Raw genomic sequence first — 19,459 nt, forward strand, 5'->3', positions numbered from 1 at the left:
CTCTGTAATGAGTGACAGAGGAGGCAGTTAAAGTGAGCTAAAGCACATTAGTAGTAGCATAAAATAGTCAACTAAAATTAAAAAAAAAAAAAAAGCAAAAAGCTGTTTCACATTGCCTTCCCCAGTGGGAAGTTTTTGAGTTTAGAAAATATCCATATACTTTTGAATACTGGTTTCAAGCAGTACAAATATTGCTTTATTTTTCATATCAGTTATATACTGATATAGACTATCCATGAAATTTGATTTCCAAGATCTTTACACCTTCCCCGCGTTTACCTTGCACTACGCTGCATACAGGCGGGTTTATCTTGTGCTACCTTTCAGCAGTGTCAGTAGTGGGTTAGACGACCACTCCGTGCACCGCTGTCCCCGGGTCACACGTGTGGGCTCTGCCGGGAACAGCGTGTGCACCTCTGCTTGCGAGGTGGCCCTGGCGTGAGTGTGACCCGGTCAGCACGGGGACGTCAGGAAACCAGCCCCGTTGTTTCCGAGACGGCACAATTTGAAACAACAGCCCACGTGTGCTCAGCCGCGACATCACCGTCATCTTTTGGTTTTGCCGCCTACGCGTCTACCGGCTCCTCCCCTCCCCCAGCCTGCAGTCTCACAGTGACACGTGGATTGTCGGGGTGACTCCTCGGTGGCGGGCACTTGCAAAGGCCGGTGCTTGTCCTGGGACAGTTTCTTTCTGCGGTGGCCAAGCACACTGGTGCTGGGGACAGAGCCCCGTCCTTTTTCTCTCCCCACGTACCTGAGGTGACAACCAGCTGGGCAGTGCTGGCCACTGATCCGTAGTCATTCCTGGCCGTGCATGTGAAGACCCCCGCGTCCTCGGGGAAAGTCTCAGCGATAACGAGGGTACAAATCTCCTCTGGAAGGGAAGACAACAGAGCGATTCGTCAGAGCGAAACCACGAAGCCGCTTGTAGGAGGTCAGACCCTCCGCCTTGGTACAACCAACAGATTAGGTGATGATCATTACCGAATTGCTTTACCCGAGTGTTCACGATGGAATCTCTTCACCTTTAATTCAGCAATTCAGCCTGGGGGGAAGCTGTGGAGTCACACCGATTCTTCGTGATTTTAAACAAGAGCAGTATTGGTTTCGGCATCTGTAAAATGGGGCTAACATATACCTAACGGGATATCTGTGCAGATACAATGAGATGTTTGCAGGTGTGTAACTCTGTACTTTGCACGTGGAAGACGCTTAGGAAACGTCAGCTTCACTCTGCTCCCACCTAGTTTAGCCAATTGTATGTGGAAGTTCTTTCTGTGCAATAAAGCATAAAACGCAAAGTAAAAGTCTCCCTTTATAGTCCAATTCCCTCTATATATCCAGTGCTCCTTAATAATCTCACTCCCTAAAGGTAAGCACGATTAAAGAATTCGTTGTATTTGATTCTAGAAAAAAAATTAATGTATCTATCATTTCAAAATGAATCCAGACATTATCAAGCAATGACAGAAGGCCAAGTACTGCAAAGTTCCATTCATGAGGCCTCTAAACTAGTCACACTCTTAGCAGCAACCCCACTGCAGTCCCACCAACCCTGCTTCAGGATTCCTGTCTCTCTGCATCCACGCCAGCATCTGTTGTTTTGGGACTTTTTAGTGAAGGCTATTCTGACAGGGGTAAGGTGATAGCACAATGCGGTTTTAATTTGCATTTCCCTCATGATTAGTGATGTTGAAAACTTTTTCTTATGTTTATTGGCCATTTATCTTCTTTTGAAAAGCTTTTGTTCATGTCTTTTGCCCATTTTTTAATGGGAGTGCTTTTTTCTTGCTGATTTGTTTGAGTTCTTTATAGATTCTGGATATTAGCCCTTTACTGGATGTATAGTTTGCGAATATTGCCTTCCATTCTGTAGGTTGTCTATTTGTTCTTTTGATTTTCTCCTTAACTGTGCAGAAGCTTTTTAATTTAATCAAGTTCCATTTATTTATTTTTGTTGTTGCTGTAATTCCCTTTGGGGGTCTTAGTCATAAATTCTGTGCCTAGAGGGATATCTAGAAGAGTTTTTCCTACATTTTCTTCTACAATTCTTACTGTTTCATGCCCTACCCATACTGCAGAAATTATTCCATAACACTGAGAAGGAGGGAATCCTCCCCAACTCATTCTATGAAGCCAGTATCATCTTGATACCAAAGCCAGGAAAGGATGCAACAAAAAATGAAAACTATAGACCAATATCCTTTATGAATATAGATGCAAAAATCCTTAATAAAATACTAGCAAATCAAATTCAACAGCACATCAAAAAATAATTGATCACAACCAAGTGAGCTTCATCCCAAGGATGCAAAGATATGTGAATCCGTATGTGGGAAATCACCACACAAACAGAAGCAAACACAAAAACCATATGATCCTCTCAAGAGATGCAGAAAAAGCATTTGACAAAATCCAGCACCCTTTCATGATAAAAACCCTCGACAAGCTAGGACTAGAAGGGACATATCTAAAAATTTTAAAAGCCACAAACCCACAGCCAACATCATACTGAGTGGGGAAAAGCTGAAAACATTCCACCAAGAACTGGAATGAGGCCAGGGTCCCCACTGTCACATATTAACAATGTAGGTTATGTTTTAAAATTTTATGTTCAAAATAGACCTTTAAGTGACACATTTGTTGTACCCAGTGTGAATGTGGATTTATGTGAATAATGCTCTCTAGAATTTTCTGCCTTCCCCAGCATTTACCTAGGTGGAAAACAAAGCCAATTGTGTTCAATATTAGCAGAATATTTACTTTCAGTTCTCTACTGTTCATGAGAACAAAAGGGAAAAAATATTGAAATTCTGAATCCAGGTTACATACTGTGCTTTATAATTTCAATGTTGTACTTCCAAAAATAATGTTCAAATTAAGATCCATCCCATAAAACAGGAGGCTGTGGTGTAATGGGGGGTGGGGGAGGGAAGGTGTGTAAACTGAGGCGTGCTCACCTCTGCCCACCTCAGTGTCCCCATCGGTCCCCTGTCTCAAGACGCACCGTGGGAAAACACCAGGACTAAATGTGTAAAACTGTGAGGTGGGACCCAGCGATCCCACTCTGGGTACACAGCCAGAGGAGCTGAAATCTGTATGTTGAAGACAGGTCTACACGCCATGTTTACTGCAGTGTTATTCACAACAGCCAAGATACGGAAACAACCTAAGTGCTCATCAACGCGTGAATGGATTGAGAAAAGTGTGGTAAAAGTGCACAACACCATGCAGCCTTAAAAAGTCAGGAAATTCCACCATTTGAGATGACATGGATCTGCAGGACATCGTACTGAGTGACATAAGTGGGCACAGAGAGACAAATACTGCATGATCTCACTCATGCGTGGATTCTAAAAGAAGCAGAGAGTAGAATGGTGGTCACAAGGGCGGGTCAGGGAGAGGGGACAGGGAAGGCGGTGCCTGGGGAAAGGCCACTGGGCACAAGGCTTCAGTCAGACAGGAGGGACAGGTTCTGGGGAGCTACTGCACGGCAGGGTGACTACAGGTAGCAATACCGTGTTGTATATTTCAAAGTAGCTAAAAGATTGGACTGTAAATGTTCTCACCACAAGAAAGACTGAGTATTTGAGGTGACGAATAGTTAATTAGCCTGATTTCACATCCACAATGTATACACGCATCAACACATCACACCGTACCCACAAATACATACAATTATTATTTGTCAATTAAAATACAGTAATAATTATAAAAAATAAAGTCTAAAAACCCATGAAGTATAATGCACATTTAAGCTATTTTGATATTTTTAAATTGGTGATTTTTATTTAAAAAGATGAAGAAAAACAAAAATAGAGATGTTAAGTAGCAACTATGGACTAGGCAGGACACTGTATTACTCCAGTTTTATTCCTATCCTACATTTGACCCTTGATATACTTTATCAGGGTAGATACAGTTATATCGAGATATAACTATTACTTAAGTTTGTATAATAGGTGGCTTAGTTTCTCAAGAAGATTGGGTTATTCTGGTGGTGGTGGGGCAACTATTATGGATTTATATGATCGGGTGGAGAGTGCTGTGAATGTTTTCAATCTGGAATCTTTTATGGTGGTGTTTCCCAAACCTGTCTGATGACAGCAATCACCTGGAGCACTTGTTAGCTATGTTGATTACACAGTCCTCCCCTCTCCCCTGGAATCCTGATTCAGTAGATCTAGGCTGGGGCCAAGATCTTTTTTAATGCCCTTTCCAGATGATTTTTATCTTGAGGAATGTGTAGAGAACTTAGTCCTAAAAAGAATGGATTCGAATCCAAGAAGAGACACACTTCATGTCCAACCCAGGTACATGTACAGCTACATACATATACATACATATAAGGGAAATGAAAATTTCACAAATGAATATTTAAATTCATATAAGGTGCACTGTACCATTTTTAGTCTATTTTATTTTTTATGGCTGTCACCCACTTTCGTGAGTCATGATCGGCAGTTTAAGAACACGGCCCTGCACCAGCCAGCACAGTTCCTGCCGAGACAGGTCCACGAATCCTGAAGAAACGGCTTCCCGGTGAAGGTCTGAGAGGTGCTGATACATTCAGAGCACACGATTATGATGTGATTAACAGGGTCACCAAATAGAAAGAAAACAGAGTAACAGAGCATGAGGTAATCCTGTGGTTTTTTGATGGCTTTATACACAGTTCTTGGCTTTTCAATTGCAGAGGAAGACAAAGTGTGGAAATCATTCAGGCTGGAGACTCACATAAGACTAATCACCGGGAAGGTGGGATGTCTTGGGAAAGGTGCAGTGGATTGGGGATTTTTAGATAGAATACGTGTGGTTACAGGATGAGTTAAAAGCAAACTTAACCGGGAAGGCCAAGTAGGACTTAGAACATCAGTGTCGTGAGGACGGCGGAGGCTGAGCAGCGCGGTCCCTCGTTCCTGCGGGCGGGTCCCCAGGACGCTGCCTGGGTCACGGCCGGCTGGTGTCGGACCGAGCCGCTGACGGCGGGCGTCCTGCCCCTACACGCGTGCTCTGTCCTACAGCAACAGCCTCTCTAGCTGGCCTCTAGTTTTTCCTGCTTCAGGACACAATGACCTGATGTAAAGTGGGGTAACAAAGCATTTGAGAACCAGGGATTTTCCTGATGTTGAAAATTTTAAGTATTCTCCTCATTCTCCAAATACTGTATTAGAAATTCACCTGCACCAGGAGACAAGCTACATGTCCTCTAAAATATACGACACACTGGAATGGGGTGTAAGCTCGGTCAAAGCCCTTCCCAGTGCGGACATGCTCCACAGCCCACTCCCATGAGGCTTTGAGCGAGGGGCGCCAGGCAGCGGAAGGTCACCTTTGTCCTTCTTTAGCAGACGCTGCTGAGAGCCGGGAAGCTTCCCAACCTTCAGTAACACCCAGGTGCCTCCTGCCTGGACAGCCACGGCCTAGGTCCCCGCACGACCTTCCTAGGGCTCGGTGCTCTCCGGAAAGGTCCCTCAGCCTTGGATTATCTGCAGCTGGAAAGAGTTTCTGGCGGGACGTAGGGAGACGCCATTGCCTGTTCAGAGCCTGAGATGCTCCAACCGCAGACAGACACACTTCTGTGCCTGAAACCCACTTTCACAGTAGATACGGATTTATCCGGCAGGGATGACACAAAGGGCTTTTGGAGTGATGACCTTAATGACTTTTACAGAGTTCCTTCTGCTACTGTCTGTGATTTAGGGGTTCTTTTGTTACGCTGTTTTTAGAAAACCTCAGTTTGTATATGTAGTCGCACCTTCTAAATCAGAGGGCTCTTTCAAGAATGAAATCTTATCATCCCCTCATCCCTCTGTGACTTCGAGGATAAATTCAAAATGCATAAATTGGGCTGCGAAGCCTTCCACGATCGGGCCCCCACCTCTCTCCTCCTTGCGCCTGAGCTCTGGGCTCCTCTGTGAATCCACGTCCGCGAAGCCTCCGAACCCTGCAGTCCTGGAGTGTCAGTGCCCCCCTGCTCTGCCTGGTGCTCCCCTGCTCTGCCTGGTGCCCCCCTGCTCTGCCTGGTGCTCCCCTGCTCTGCCTGGTGCCCCCCTGCTCTGCCTGGTGCCCCCTTGCTCAGCTTGGTGCCCCCTTGCTCCGCCTGGTGCTCCCCTGCTCCGCCTGGTGCCCCCCTGCTCAGCCTGGTGCCCCCCTGCTCTGCCTGGTGCCCCCTGCTCAGCCTGGTGCTCCCCTGCTCTGCCTGGTGCCCCCCTGCTCAGCCTGGTGCCCCCCCTGCTCTGCCTGGTGCCCCCCTGCTCAGCCTGGTGCCCCCCCTGCTCTGCCTGGTGCCCCCCCTTGCTCTGCCTGGTGCCCCCCCTGCTCTGCCTGGTGCCCCCCTGCTCAGCCTGGTGCTCCCCTGCTCAGCCTGGTGCCCCCCTGCTCTGCCTGGTGCCCCCCTGCTCAGCCTGGTGCTCCCCTGCTCTGCCTGGTGCCCCCCCTGCTCAGCCTGGTGCCCCCCCTGCTCTGCCTGGTGTCCCCCTGCTCAGCCTGGTGCTCCCCTGCTCAGCCTGGTGCCCCCCTGCTCAGCCTGGTGCCCCCCACAAACATGAGTTTCTCCCAGCGTCCTTTCTATGATTGGGCTTCATCAGATTCTCCACCTATATGCGACTTTAGGATGGCAAACTTTCCCTGGAGACACGTATCGCAGCTCTAATTAAATAATGTATTGTGCAACTAGTTTGTCAGTTTCTGGTTCTCTGACTTGAATACAGCCTCTCAGAGCAGAAACCAGCTGTGCTCATGGCCATATTCTCAGCATCTTGCACACGACAGGCTCTCCATGTTCTTTTTGAATAAATGTATGGGGGAAGTTTAGACTGAAGAAAAAAGTAAACACTTGCTTTACAAAAAGACAGTTTTCTAAAGGAATTGTCAGTAAGACTGACGTTCCTACAAGTTTCCTTTATGTGTTTCAAATGTGACTGACCAGAATTCATTTTACATGAATTTTCAGGAATAGTTCTATGCATAAAATAAGGTCTATGCCTGTATATAGGTGATGACCAGCTGAACATCTAGAAAAGTTACAGACTTAAACAACAACAACAAAAGAAAGAAAGAAAGAAAGAAAGAAAGAAAGAAAGAAAGAAAGAAAGAAAGAAAGAAAGAAAGAAAGAAAGAAAGAAAAATAAGCGCTGGAATGCTCTTTTAGTGATTTTCATGCATTGACATGTCACTGACTTCTACAAGATAACATTTTAATCCAACGTTCTAAAGTTTGTTCAGCTTTTCTTCTCTTGGAAAATTTCATCCGACAGTGACGACGGGCTCCCAGTTTGCTGAGAGAAAGGAGCAGCGTGGCTGGCATGGTTCTGACATTACAGAAATAAGGAAAGCCACGAGGGAATGATGTGAGCCAGGCTGTAATACTGAATTTTCGTCTGGTAGCATCTTACTTGAACAAAGACCTATACAACGTCTGTAAAATACATTTTGGGAAGGAATGGAAACCAGGAAATGACTGCTCGTGTCAAATAAAGGAGTTAGAAGCTTATTTATCTGTACTAAAAAAAAAATTGTAGTATAAATGGAAACATTTAAAGTTTAACAACTTTAATTATGATCCATTGTAATCCAGTTTTCCTGAGTTTGATTTCCCACGGTTTCAACTAGAGAGCAGATACTAAGTTACTAAATCAGAAACCGTTTTTACTGATGATAAGTTCTGTTCTTTGCAGTTACCTAAAAATTACTTAATCACAGTAATATCTCCCAGAAGGAGACCTTGAATTTCATTTTTCTTGGAAATACTTAACACTTTGTTAAACACAAAAACCTTTTTTTTTTTTTTTTTTTTTTTTTTTAGTGAAAACTCATAAGATGATGAGGCAGCGAGGATAAGATTACTGGGTCCCCTGAGCAATAAGGGGTCATTTTCATAAACATCTTCCTTCCCTTTCCCCCCCAAGTAACTAAAAAGGAAGCCAGATTTCACCTTTCCCACCACACAGTTTGGCCAACACAGTTGATCAAAAAGGGCTCTGGGGTAAAATCAACAGGACGAAATTCAGTGCAGGTAAATGCAAATGGTTTCATTAGCATTTATAAAGGATTTTTAAAAATTGTGAACCCCATCATACGTACAGAAGGAGATTTAAAATGTGCAGTGTCGGGAATAACAACGAAATGAGCCCCTGTGTATCCACCCTAAGCCTGAGGAACACGGTACTACCGACGCTTTGGAAATGCCTTGTGTGCCGCCCCCAATTTTGTCTTCTTCTACTGAGATAGTAATTCCTTTCATTTTCTTTATATGTTTGCTCCATCTGTGTGTACCCTTAAGAAATGCATTCTTTAGTTTTAAAAAGTTGGGCATCAAGCACCAATCTTGCTATGCCAAGAAAAGGCAGCCTCGTCACTGTTAGAAACAAGCTCCCAGGAATCACCCTGGGCCACAAACCAGCTCCGGCTTCCCTGAGGGTTTGCGGAAGCCCCGGCAGGGTCGTCTGTGGGCGAGGGCGGGTCCTGGGGAGGTCCGGCTTGCAGCCGTGGCAGTCTGGGGGGCTTGGCTGGGCGGGAACTGGGCAGCCAGGGGGACGTCGGCGGAGGAGGGGTCTCCGTGTTTCCTGGTTCTCAGCTCAACACGGCGACTTCCAGGTGAGAGGGCTGAGCCGAAGCAGACCTTCTGTGCAGCAATGCGCATCCTCGGCTGATGCAGGCGGCGGTGCAGGGAGGGGACGCCAGGGCAGGCCACGCAGATGTGAGAATCTGGCCAAGCTGACACCCGCCATTCTGCCCCCAGAGGACCAGACGGGACAGCCCAGAGGCGGTGGGGACGAAACGTGTTTGTCTCTGCAGTCACACTGCTCCGGTGCGGACTCAGCCCCTGTCCTGACGCTGTTACCGTCCTGGTCCCGCTGCCTCTCGCTCACGTTGGGGCTCCTGCCTGCTGAACCCTGGCCAGCCTGCTCTGTCCGGGCCGGTCTCCCACGGGGGCACGTCCTCCGTCAAGGTCTGTGGAGGAAAACTCTGGAGACCCTGCAAGTCTGAAAATATCTTTTCTAGATCTTCATATAGAACCGAAGTGTAGAATCTTAAGCTGGAGGTAATTTCACATGAGCATTGGGAAGGTCGTGTTTCACTGTGTCTCTGCGTCCGGTGTGACCGCGGAGAAGGTCTCCGTCGTTCTGACAGTTTGCACAGCTTCTCCCTGGACACCTGCCATGTGACCTCCTTGTCCCGGATATTCTGAATTTCACGATGACGTGCACGGCTCTGAGTTTGTGCCAAACAGTGTGCACTTGGTGGGTTTTCTCAATCTGGAAACTGATAGCTTCCAGTTCGGGGACATTTTTTGAATTACTTCATTGATAATCCCTTCTGTGCCCTTCTACCTTCTCTCCTCCTGGAACCCTGGGCTGGTCCTCTGCTTTCTCTAATTTCCTCCCATTTCTCTCTTCCATCCCTTCTTCTTCCTTTTGCTCTACTTTGTAGGACATTTTCTCAACTTTGATTTCCGCTACCAACCTTTTCATTCCAAGAACGCTTTTTGTTTTCCAAATGCCCCCTTTCATTTTTTAAAACAGCTTTTCATTGTTCTTCTTGCATGCACTGATTTTCTTATCTGCCTGAGGAGAGATTTTGTTTTTCTTATATTAATATTTTCTTCTCTTTGCAAATTTGTTTTCTCTAAGTTGCTTTTCAGGAAAGTTGCTTTTTTTTCTTCTACATCATTCATGTTAGAGGTTTTCTTCACATTTCTCTCATGTCTGCTTCTCTGACACGGTTGTGAGCTGACCAGACGCTCTGAGCACGAGAGAGGAACCTGCCAGCTTTGGCCTCCCTGGGCATAAGCGAGGTGGCGTCTTTGTAGGAGAAACTCCCAAATCATTATCTATGAATTTTTTTTTTCTTGGGATGTTCAGATTGCTCAGAGAAAAGTCCCTCAGTCTCTGCCAAGGAGGCAAAGTTCAGAGGCCAGCATTCTAGAAGGTGAGTGTGGGAATTGGGCAGGGAGGAGGCACGTTCGGCTTTAGGGTTCAAAGAGTCTCCCCGTTTTCTTTGTGGTGTGCCCTCAAGCGTGCCTGGAGTCCGCCCCTCCCCGCAAAGACTGAAAAACACTTTCTGGGTTCATGGAACCCTAAATATCTTAGTAATTCTTTTATGGTGCTCCCAAAAGACATACCTAATAACAGTTCCATTTATTATGTAGTTATTTCTGAAGAACGTAATAAGTATTTACATCTAAGCTAGTTAGTTACTGTTAGAGAAAATATACATGAATTGAAAGAAAGATATTATTTTATTTGTAAGCAACCACACCTACTCCCTAAGGGCAGTGTGCGTGGGGCCTGTGCAGCCTCTCCTGGCCCCAGACTGGACAAGCAGCCTCGCTGCACATTTCACATGCATTTTCATGGGGCCCTTGCTTTCTATCACACACCCGTCAAAAACTCAGTTTCACAAAGATATGATGTCATAGAAAAGTGTGGAGGGTGATCTAATGTTGAAATTCTGAGCTATTTCAAGCTAGTGGTAGTGTCATATCTGTCAGACGTCAAGTCTCGATGTGTTTGCATCAGAAATTTTACATATATTACAGCACCCCTGGCAGTTTGGTGCACCATTCGGGCACCTTGTCACACAGTTAGGGACCCAAAGGCTTTACACAGCCTGCTTTTGTCCTGCAACCTTTTGTTCAACCCACCATCCTAACCTAGAACCTGCATTAAGTTTTTACCTGTGCACGACCTACTGGGATCTCAACAAACAGCCCCAGCACTGCCCTCCTACAACTTAACACCCAGTGCAGTTAGCTGAGGATAATTTACTTGGCTTTGAATCACAGAATCAAACATGAACTCTACCGTACAAGACCTAGGATGGAGCATGCTGGGCAGCAGAGATTCACACTGAAAGCAGGAGGCACCATACTTTATGTATAATTCCCCAACCAGGAAGACACGCTCTGTGTTTGCAACTCTGCGTGCCATTAGACAGTGACACAGAAGTAACTCAGTGCCGTCTGCGGCTGTTTGCAGACAGCTGAGTAACAGCCTGAGCATTCCCAGCTGTGCAGTGAGTCTCCTGTCCCCACCCCCGGACAAGGCGTTGAAGAATTCAATCAGTGTAGAGTCAGCACGTCAAAGAAGGCCAGAGCAGGTAACGTGACAAACGGATGCTGGTCTTAAGTAGGCCGACTAGCCATTAATTCACAAAGCAGTCTGCAAAGATCTGTGATGCAAGCTGACTGCTGTCTAGACAGAGCGGGCGTGTAAAACACATCAGACAGATGCAACACAGCAGTGACAAGAAAAACCTGCTGCAGTTGCACAAATGCATTGGGAGGGAACCTGCTGTGTCCTTTATCTACATATCTAATCGCTAATGGGCTACAGACTGGGGAATTTCAATTTTATTTCTAGAACTAAAACATCTTGCCTGTGAATAAGGAAGGACATTAAAGAGAAAAGAAAAAAGAGATTAAAAGAATGATGGAGATGGAGAAAGAGCAGAAGAGAGGGAGGGAGGAGTGAGTGTGTGTGTGAGAGAGAGAGAGTCAGAGAGAGAGGAGAGAGACAGGGAGAGCTCTCACAAAAGCCGGCCCCCAAGGAGGGAGTGATTATGTCAGGAGAAGGGGAGACAGGACAAAAAACAAAGGGTGGGTGATACAATCTAAAAGCTTGAATATTTTCCTGAATTTCAAAGGCTACTTATGTTTAGCATTTGGATAATATCCCTGACCTAGTCCTATAAAATTTATCTCCTGCCCCAGATGTGTTGCAGTCATGTCTGTTTCTCTCCTGTCCACGTCACCAGGGCTAAAAAAGAGCCACCCGGGAGCCAGTTCCTACGACTGATGCGTTCTACACAGTCGAACAGGTCAGGGGCCCATTAGGTAGAACAGCCCATCAGCTCACTGATGGGGAGTAGATGGTCGTGTTTATTTTGCTTTTTCCCCTGACATAGCAACTTCAAGGTCAACACAAGGGAAACACTTGGCAGCGCGTAGAAGAATCGGACCTGGTTTTGTCAGGCATGCTAAGCTTTGTGTAAACACAAATATGCTGTAACATTTGCTTGTTCTGAGGTTCTTGCTCATAACCACGCACATGAGCAGTCCCTTGAGTCGGCATTCATGCGCCTGAGGGTTTTTCTGTTTGTTTAGAGAATGCGATCAGAGACTGTTGAGCGCTGAGTGCCAACTGCCGATTTCCCGACATGCAGCACGGTGACACTTCCCTGCGACGGAGAAGGACCGGTCCTGACAGCGCCACGGTGACTGTAACTGCGGGGAAGTCACTAGAGGTCAGGGAAAATTTGCTGTGTTCGATATCAGCAGCTCCTGACTGTATATGTTTTTTTCTTATATTGACAGATTGGCTTGAAATATTTCTCTGCCAAGAAAAATTTGTTTTCAGCAAATGCTGTTATTGTGGTTGGAATGGAGGAGTCTGTTTTCTTAAATACTTCCAGATCTAACTAAAGGGAAAATAAAAATAAGAAAATTCAGTGAACATGGAGAGGAAACCTTTTTACACATTGCCAGGAGAAGGAGTCTGAAAGGAAGGCCTGCCCGGTCTTGTTCTTTTCTTCATGATTTCACCACCTTGACCCAAAAGGCATTTAAGCAAGTTCTAGAGGTCAGGTGATTCCATGAAGCTGCTTAGGATGAATTTTATTAAATAATTCACAATCAAAACTATATTCTAGAAGCAAAACAGCAAACTGTAAGTGAAAGAGAGGGGGTGTCTGCAGGCAGAGTAAGGGGAGAGGCGGTGGGGAGTGGGGCGTGGGCCCTCCCTCCTTATCCAAACTTATTCCTCAGTAGCCAGTATGTTCTGGGTGTTTCCAACTTTCCAATATGCACATACTCAAAACTAAACTGCAGTTTCTAACCAGTGTTTTGAATTTTTAGATGATGGTCAGTTTATGATTTTCCAGCCTAGAATATGGGAGACATACGTTTAATGAATGTCCATCTAATGACAACGGATAACAACAGCATGATGAAGAATGAGTTGCACGAATTTGCTCAGAGTCCAAAATGCAACATCAAAAGCAGCCTTAATCCATTCCAGTAATAATGTTTGCAGAATTTTTGGCTCAAGATTTCAGGCTTATTTGTACATAAAACATTAAAAGACATAAATTGCTTTATTGGTTTGTTTCACATAATAAGCTGTTTCTCATAGATAAAAGAGATGTTCAGTTCCTACTTTTACTTTTATTTATATTTTAAAGTCTACTTAAAATAGTAAAAGCAAAATATGTGTCCCACCTCCCTGCAGGATGTCCATCCTAGCTGATGCAGAAGTCCCACGTGCCAGGGAACTAAGCACCACACAATTTCATACAAAGACATGTCACAGACAAGATACGCAGTGTGTTTGCACAGTCTGGAAAGGGACTGCAGCGATTGGCATGGTGACTGGTACGTTCGGTGGTGGCCTGCTCTAGTGGTGACTCGTGACAAGAGGACAGCGGGTCCAGTTCTTCCCCAAGGACACGACTCAGCCTCCCTTACGCTGTGGCCCCAACTAGGGCCACGCACTGCTTTTAAAACCCCAAACTCAGGTGCGGGAGGTTCAAGGGCTGATCCTGGAATGTGACCCGCAGCAGCCCAGAGAGAACCTTCCCATCGCCAAGAAGGGTCAGAGCAGGGTCACGGCTCCTAAGACACATCTGGCAAGATCTGCTAGACACGGGGCAGAGGCACAGACAGGAAAGCGGCTTGTTTTTCTACCCTTTGCTAAGAAATCAGTGGCACTGTGACTTTGCTGATGGGAAAAATACAAAAGAAAACAGTCTCAGGGAGGACGTACTAGGAAATACCTCCGTAAAAGTTTTGTTTCCTTTACAAACCCCGTGTCAGTCCTCGAGGACTCGTAAATACACAAGGAGTCTGAGGCCAGGGAGCCGTCGGCCGGGGCTTCTGGGGCTCAGAGCGCTCTGACGAGGCCAGGTGACCTGTCGTTAAGGGAGCCCAGGGCAAAATGACCTTCTTCATGCAAAGCAGCAGAAGTTACGGCTCAGGGCACACGCAGGAGACCCGCCGGGTCCGCCTGCCCGTGACCGTGGGCTGCCCCCGCTGAGAGCGATGGAGGAGCCCAGTGGCCAGGGGCCAGGTCAGGGCAGCGAGCAGCAGATTGTGCTTTTCTGCCGGAATTTTAGGAGGATGTTTTTCCATCCTTAGCTCACTTTGCTTTCTGAGCATAAAAGACTATATTTTAAAAAGCCTGACCTTCCTGTCTGAATGGAACTTAATGTTTCACTAATAAAGAAGCTGATGTAAAATGCAGCGTGCAGACCCCAAGATAAAGAAGATATTGTCTGTAAGGGGGTTTCGCGTTTCCAGGGAACTGCAAAAACATCGTCCCGCTTATGGCTTTACAGCAGAGACAAAGAACTATTGAAACCCAAAGCCACATTACCTCCCTCCCCGCACAAAGAGATTCTTACCGGGTTCAGCCGTAGATCTGGGTTCTGTTTGCCACATGAAAAAAATAGAATAAAATAAATCAGAACAAAGTATTAGAATGGGGTTCCATTCCATAATAAACTTACCAACCCGTTTCTACAGCCCTGCCCAGGACGTGTCTGCAGAAACATTACAGTCAAACTCCGAAATACAAAAGACACACTGAAAGTGACAGTAGATCAGCTTGTATTTCTATAAATACAGAAACTGGATCTCTGGTGACACTGTACTCTAGGAAGTTTTTTAAACTGCAGTTCGCAGTTGAGCCATGAGCTTGTGAACCTCCTAAATTACTCAACTTTGAGCCCTGATGTACACATGCACTTTTTTGGAAGGAGGAGTATATAACTGTCATCAGTGTTTCCAAGGGGCCGCAGTTCTACTTTCTTAGCTCTCACACAGTGGGGATCATCTGGCCTGACCACGCTCTGACATAGAATCCGACTCATCTGGATGACTCAGCCCTCCCTCGTTTTCCTGAAGTTAGAGAGAATAAAACGGTCGGATTTGGGGAAGTGGGCACCCCTGCTTACTTTTCTGCAGAATTCTGAAATCTGGAGAGTCCTGGATCTCGCTCCCTTGCCGGAACCAGCGGACCTGCAGGGGGGGTGCCCCCCGCACCCGGCACTCCAGGACCACCACCTGGCCCTCGGCTGCCACCACACTCTGCAGCTCCTGAAATCAAGGCAGACGCACCCTTCAGACTTCGCTGTGTTTCTAAGCAATTTCACAGGGCAGAATAAACATCCAAACTATACACAAAGAAAACAAAATACAAAAGGCATCATAAAATAACGGCTGCCAACTCAGGTGAGGACAAACACCTTTGCACCCGCCGACCAACGGCTCTTCACGATCTCCGTGCCATGAAATGAGTGAGGTTTGCCAGGAGCCCTGCAGAACTCTCTGGCCTGTCTGCAAATTTGCATCGACTCTTCCGAATGTATGGCATTTGCTGGTCACCACTGTTACCTTTCTCCATCTGCACACTTCTTAACACTACCACGCTCCAAATGAACGCACATTCTCACGAAAGCCAGACAGAACAAAAAACACATGCATTTGCTCTTGCGTGCTCTAACCTCTTCATGTCTGTACTCCCCCCTGCCTCGCTTGCCTAGTTTCCTACGCCAGGTCTGCTAAGCGCATGGGTTTCGGTATTTTCTCATTTTGAGATTCTGAGTAAGATCATAAACCTGCGGCCTTTCTCCCTCATCGGCCTTCATTTCCTCCTCCCTGCCACTGCCTTTGCTGTCCCTCGCCCCACTCCAACTCCAGACCAATAAATCTTCACGATCCCACAGATTAGAAATTAATTTGGCTTTATAGATGCAGAGAGGTAAAGCTTTTATACTTGTTATTAAATATCAAGACATTAATAGCTCCTGCATATGAATCCTCTCTCTTCTTCCTCTAGGATTAACTAGCAAGGGGCTCGTTTAAACGTTTGATTGTAGAGTACTGGATCCAACGTAAAGCATGCAGGACTCTTAAAGCAATTCAATCGTAGTAAAGTACTTTACCGGTCCGTAGACCAAAAGCAAGCACATATACACCAGCAAGTGTGTGTGGGCTTTGTTTGGTTTGGTCTGAATTATCTGAGGGGACAATAAATGACGTCCCCATGGCAGGTGTCCTGCCGTGCCTGTGTGGAGACGGGCAGCTCCAGGCCCACGGCGTCAGCAGGAGAACCAGAGACCCTCACGTGGCGTCTGAGAAGGTATCTGATGAGAATTTTGGGAAGTAACAAGAATGACTTTTTTCTTCTAAGTGAAAAGATTAAGATTACCAACTATTTCTGATTGTATTCTTTCTCCTTTCTTATTTTTAAAATGTAGAAAGTCTCTGATTTTAAATCAATTTTTTAACTTTGATTGGGTCCAGAAAAGATGGAACTTAGTGGATCCCAACAGGGTAAGTGTTAGTCATGGGGTCCAGTTTCTGCGGATCAACCTGTCCACACGGTGACGGCCACACTGGAAAACAACATTTCCCCTGGGGCCACGGTGTTTTATGAAAACAAAATGATCCTAATTTGTTATGTTTTATTGTTTTCTGTGCATGAGTTACATGCAACACAACCCACGTTTTTAGAATTAAATTGTCAATATTAACTGTACCAATAAGAACATCAACATGTTCTATTCTCATGAATCGACTGCAGGGTTCTGCTTCACGTGGCGCCGTGCTCAAAGCCAGCCTGGTTAAGCGCAGCCCACACGGCAGGCAGCGCGTTAGCTGTCTCCAGGCTTGTCCAGGAAGCCACGCACGGGCCACTGCAAATGGCACCCAAGTATTTTTCACCCTTGAGCTTTGAGGCACCAAAGGAGACTTTGATTTATCCCTGAAATTATTTTTTTCAGTGTTGGGAAGTCCGAGATGTAGGACACGGGCAGACGCCCAGGAACTCACGCAGCCGAAGCTCCGTAATCATGCCGGGATTACAACTTGGCCCCTCCTGGAACAAACTTTTCCTATCTCGGAGAAAGCCACGGCCAAACACAGCGAGCCGCCAGGAGACCCTCGGGATGACACGAGGACCCCACAGGAGACAGCTTGTAGAGCCCTGGGGGCTGCACCCGGCAGGCCGATCACCAGGTGCAGACCCCGGGGCCTGGGTGTTCAGGGTGCACGCGAGGGCCCTCCTGTCACGCACCAAGTCCCTGACACTGAGATCCCTGCCCACACACACCTCCTTAGACTTGTCACAAGATTATTGTCACACAACAGCTGTTCAACACATAGCTAGTCAGCCGCAAAGGTAACCGTGATAATCAGCCTGCTAATCTGTTCACTTTAATTTGTAAAGAGGCTCCACGGAGCCACGCGTGGGTGGGACCTGAGGACCCAGCAAACGCAGGGAATGAGCCTTCCAGATGTCAGACCTTTGTGAAAACAGGAGGAAAGTGGGCGGCAGCGGTTCCATCCGGTCGGCACAGATACGAGGTCGGACTCTGAACCTGAAAAGGCAGAGGCACACGGGTCAAATTCCAAATACACAAACTGGGGAAAGACGGGCTCCAGCAGCCTCTCACTGCGGGGACCGCCCGCCCGGGCGGCCGGAGCTCCGCCACACATGGCCACGGCCCCCACTCCGCAGCCCTCGGTCCCCTTCCCCAGCCCACAGCTGTTGCTCCACTCCACTCAAAAGGACACTCGGGGTAAAAGTTCCCCGGTCCTCGGGGAGCCGTGTGCTGCCAAATGCTATTACCAAATGGGTTTCTGTGGGGGACTTCACAGGGGTCTCTTTAACAGTTCCCCCAGACCTCATGCTTTAAGCACAGCCTGGATTCATGACATTAAAAGCATCAGCTATTGGCAGCGGTGGGTAAAGTAAATTATCAAATATCTACCTATCTTATTTTTAACGTCCATTCTTTTTTTGATATAGGGATTATAGGAAAAGAAGGGGAAAGGAATATATATTATTTTTTTCTTGATGTGCAAAAAACAAAATAAAGGTGCCGAAACACTGATCGAACGGCATTCGTCTCTAGGGAAATGTAAGGATTTCAGAGTCATGAATGGAAAATATTTCTTTGTGCACAAACACTTATTTTCAAATAACCTGGACTCATTCACTTAGATAAGTGGTTGCTGGCGTCTCAACCCGAAATGGCGGTGACCCGGGACTGTGCCTGAACCTGCCGCAGGCGCCGTGGCCGCTGGCAGAGGAGCAGGGACGCCGGACGGGAGCGGGCCTCGTCCCCACACCTGGAGGACTCTCCACCGGCCTGTGACTCGGGAGGTCTGGGTTTCGCTTGTCACTGTTTTTTTATGTCCAAAGAATATATGAACACTTTTATAGTATTTGCTCTGGGCCAGGTACCGCTCTAAATTTCACATGAAGATTAACTCACTGAATCTCCACGACAACCCCATGGGATTGGTGGTAAAATTACCTTCATTTTTCAGATGAATAAACGAGGCACAGTCTCTACGACACTATTTGTTGAGGCCCCTTAGTTAGGAAGTGGCAGAACTGGGATCAAACCCGGCAGTCTGGCTTCAGAGCCCTAACCTGGGTGTCACTCTGCCCACGACACCAAGTGACGGAGTCTCTGAGCACGTCATGCTTCTGGCTGTACACGTGGGATGGACATACCGCATTCCACCCAGTGTTCCTGTAGAACCTACACAACTTAGAAATGTGCTCTTTGCACGAGAATGATACACACATCTCTCTGTTCTTAGGCTCCTTTGTCACACCTCAACACGTTCCGTCCTATCTAAGAAGTGTTTTGTGTGTATTTCTTATTTCTCAGACTGGTTTGTAAACTGTTTGGAAATGGGGCTGGTCACTTTTTTTTCCTGCCTTGAAACTCCTAGCTCAGTGCTAACCATTCAGTAGAAACTTATCAATATTTAAACATCAAACACACACACACACACACAAAAAAAAAAAAAAAAAAACCCCACTGATTTAATCAGAAATATTTCTGTAAAACTCACTCTGGTGTAGGGTTTAATGCTTACGTTATATGCCATCTAGTACTACCTTATCCTGCTTGATTCAAGTTTATGAGGACAAATGTCTTTTCTCTACTGTCTGCATTTTCTGCACATCGCAGAGTGCACATCACACACTGTAGCTACTAAAACACCCCTCAGCACTCGGTGGGTCACACAGGCCGATGACAAGTGTGGTGCTGGCCGCAGGACACAGTCACCAGTTAGGACTGAGTTCACACCCAAGAGTGTGGGGAAAAACCCCTCTGTGGGTGTTGTCTTTGATGATATTCATTATATCATCATGATTTAGAGACATTTAGATAAAACATTTTTTACTTTTTTAAAAAAAGTTCATGTTGCTTGTGTTTGCAAAGTTAAGTTCGCTACAATTACTTTCTGGTAGATTATAGTATTGTTCTTTCCTGGCTAAAGCAGTCTTGCAAGGAAATAAAGGCAGGAACAAAAAGCGTGGTGAAGTCAAGGGACTTGAGTTGTTTTTCTTATCTGTTTAGATTTTAGGAATGGGAAAGCTTTTTGTTGGCATGTGGACTTTTCTTGCCTTTTAATTTGTTTGAAATGAGCCAA

At 46.3% G+C, this 19,459-nt stretch overlaps 1 protein-coding gene across 1 annotated transcript in view; it reads right to left on the bottom strand.

Annotated features, from left to right (window-relative positions):
* Nucleotides 1–19,459, bottom strand: part of PALLD (palladin, cytoskeletal associated protein) — a 196,832-nt gene that overhangs the window by 159,546 nt on the left and 17,827 nt on the right. Inside the window, exons 5-8 of the mRNA XM_045552536.1 lie at nt 17,308–17,382; nt 14,956–15,097; nt 14,404–14,427; nt 755–874 (exon numbers count right to left, since the gene is read on the bottom strand). Of these exons, the coding sequence (XP_045408492.1) occupies nt 755–874; nt 14,404–14,427; nt 14,956–15,097; nt 17,308–17,382 (361 nt within the window). The remainder of the gene's footprint in view (nt 1–754; nt 875–14,403; nt 14,428–14,955; nt 15,098–17,307; nt 17,383–19,459) is intronic.

The sequence above is a fragment of the Lemur catta genome, chromosome 5 (genome assembly GCF_020740605.2).
Source record: "Lemur catta isolate mLemCat1 chromosome 5, mLemCat1.pri, whole genome shotgun sequence".
Classification (NCBI taxonomy): Eukaryota; Metazoa; Chordata; class Mammalia; order Primates; family Lemuridae; genus Lemur; species Lemur catta.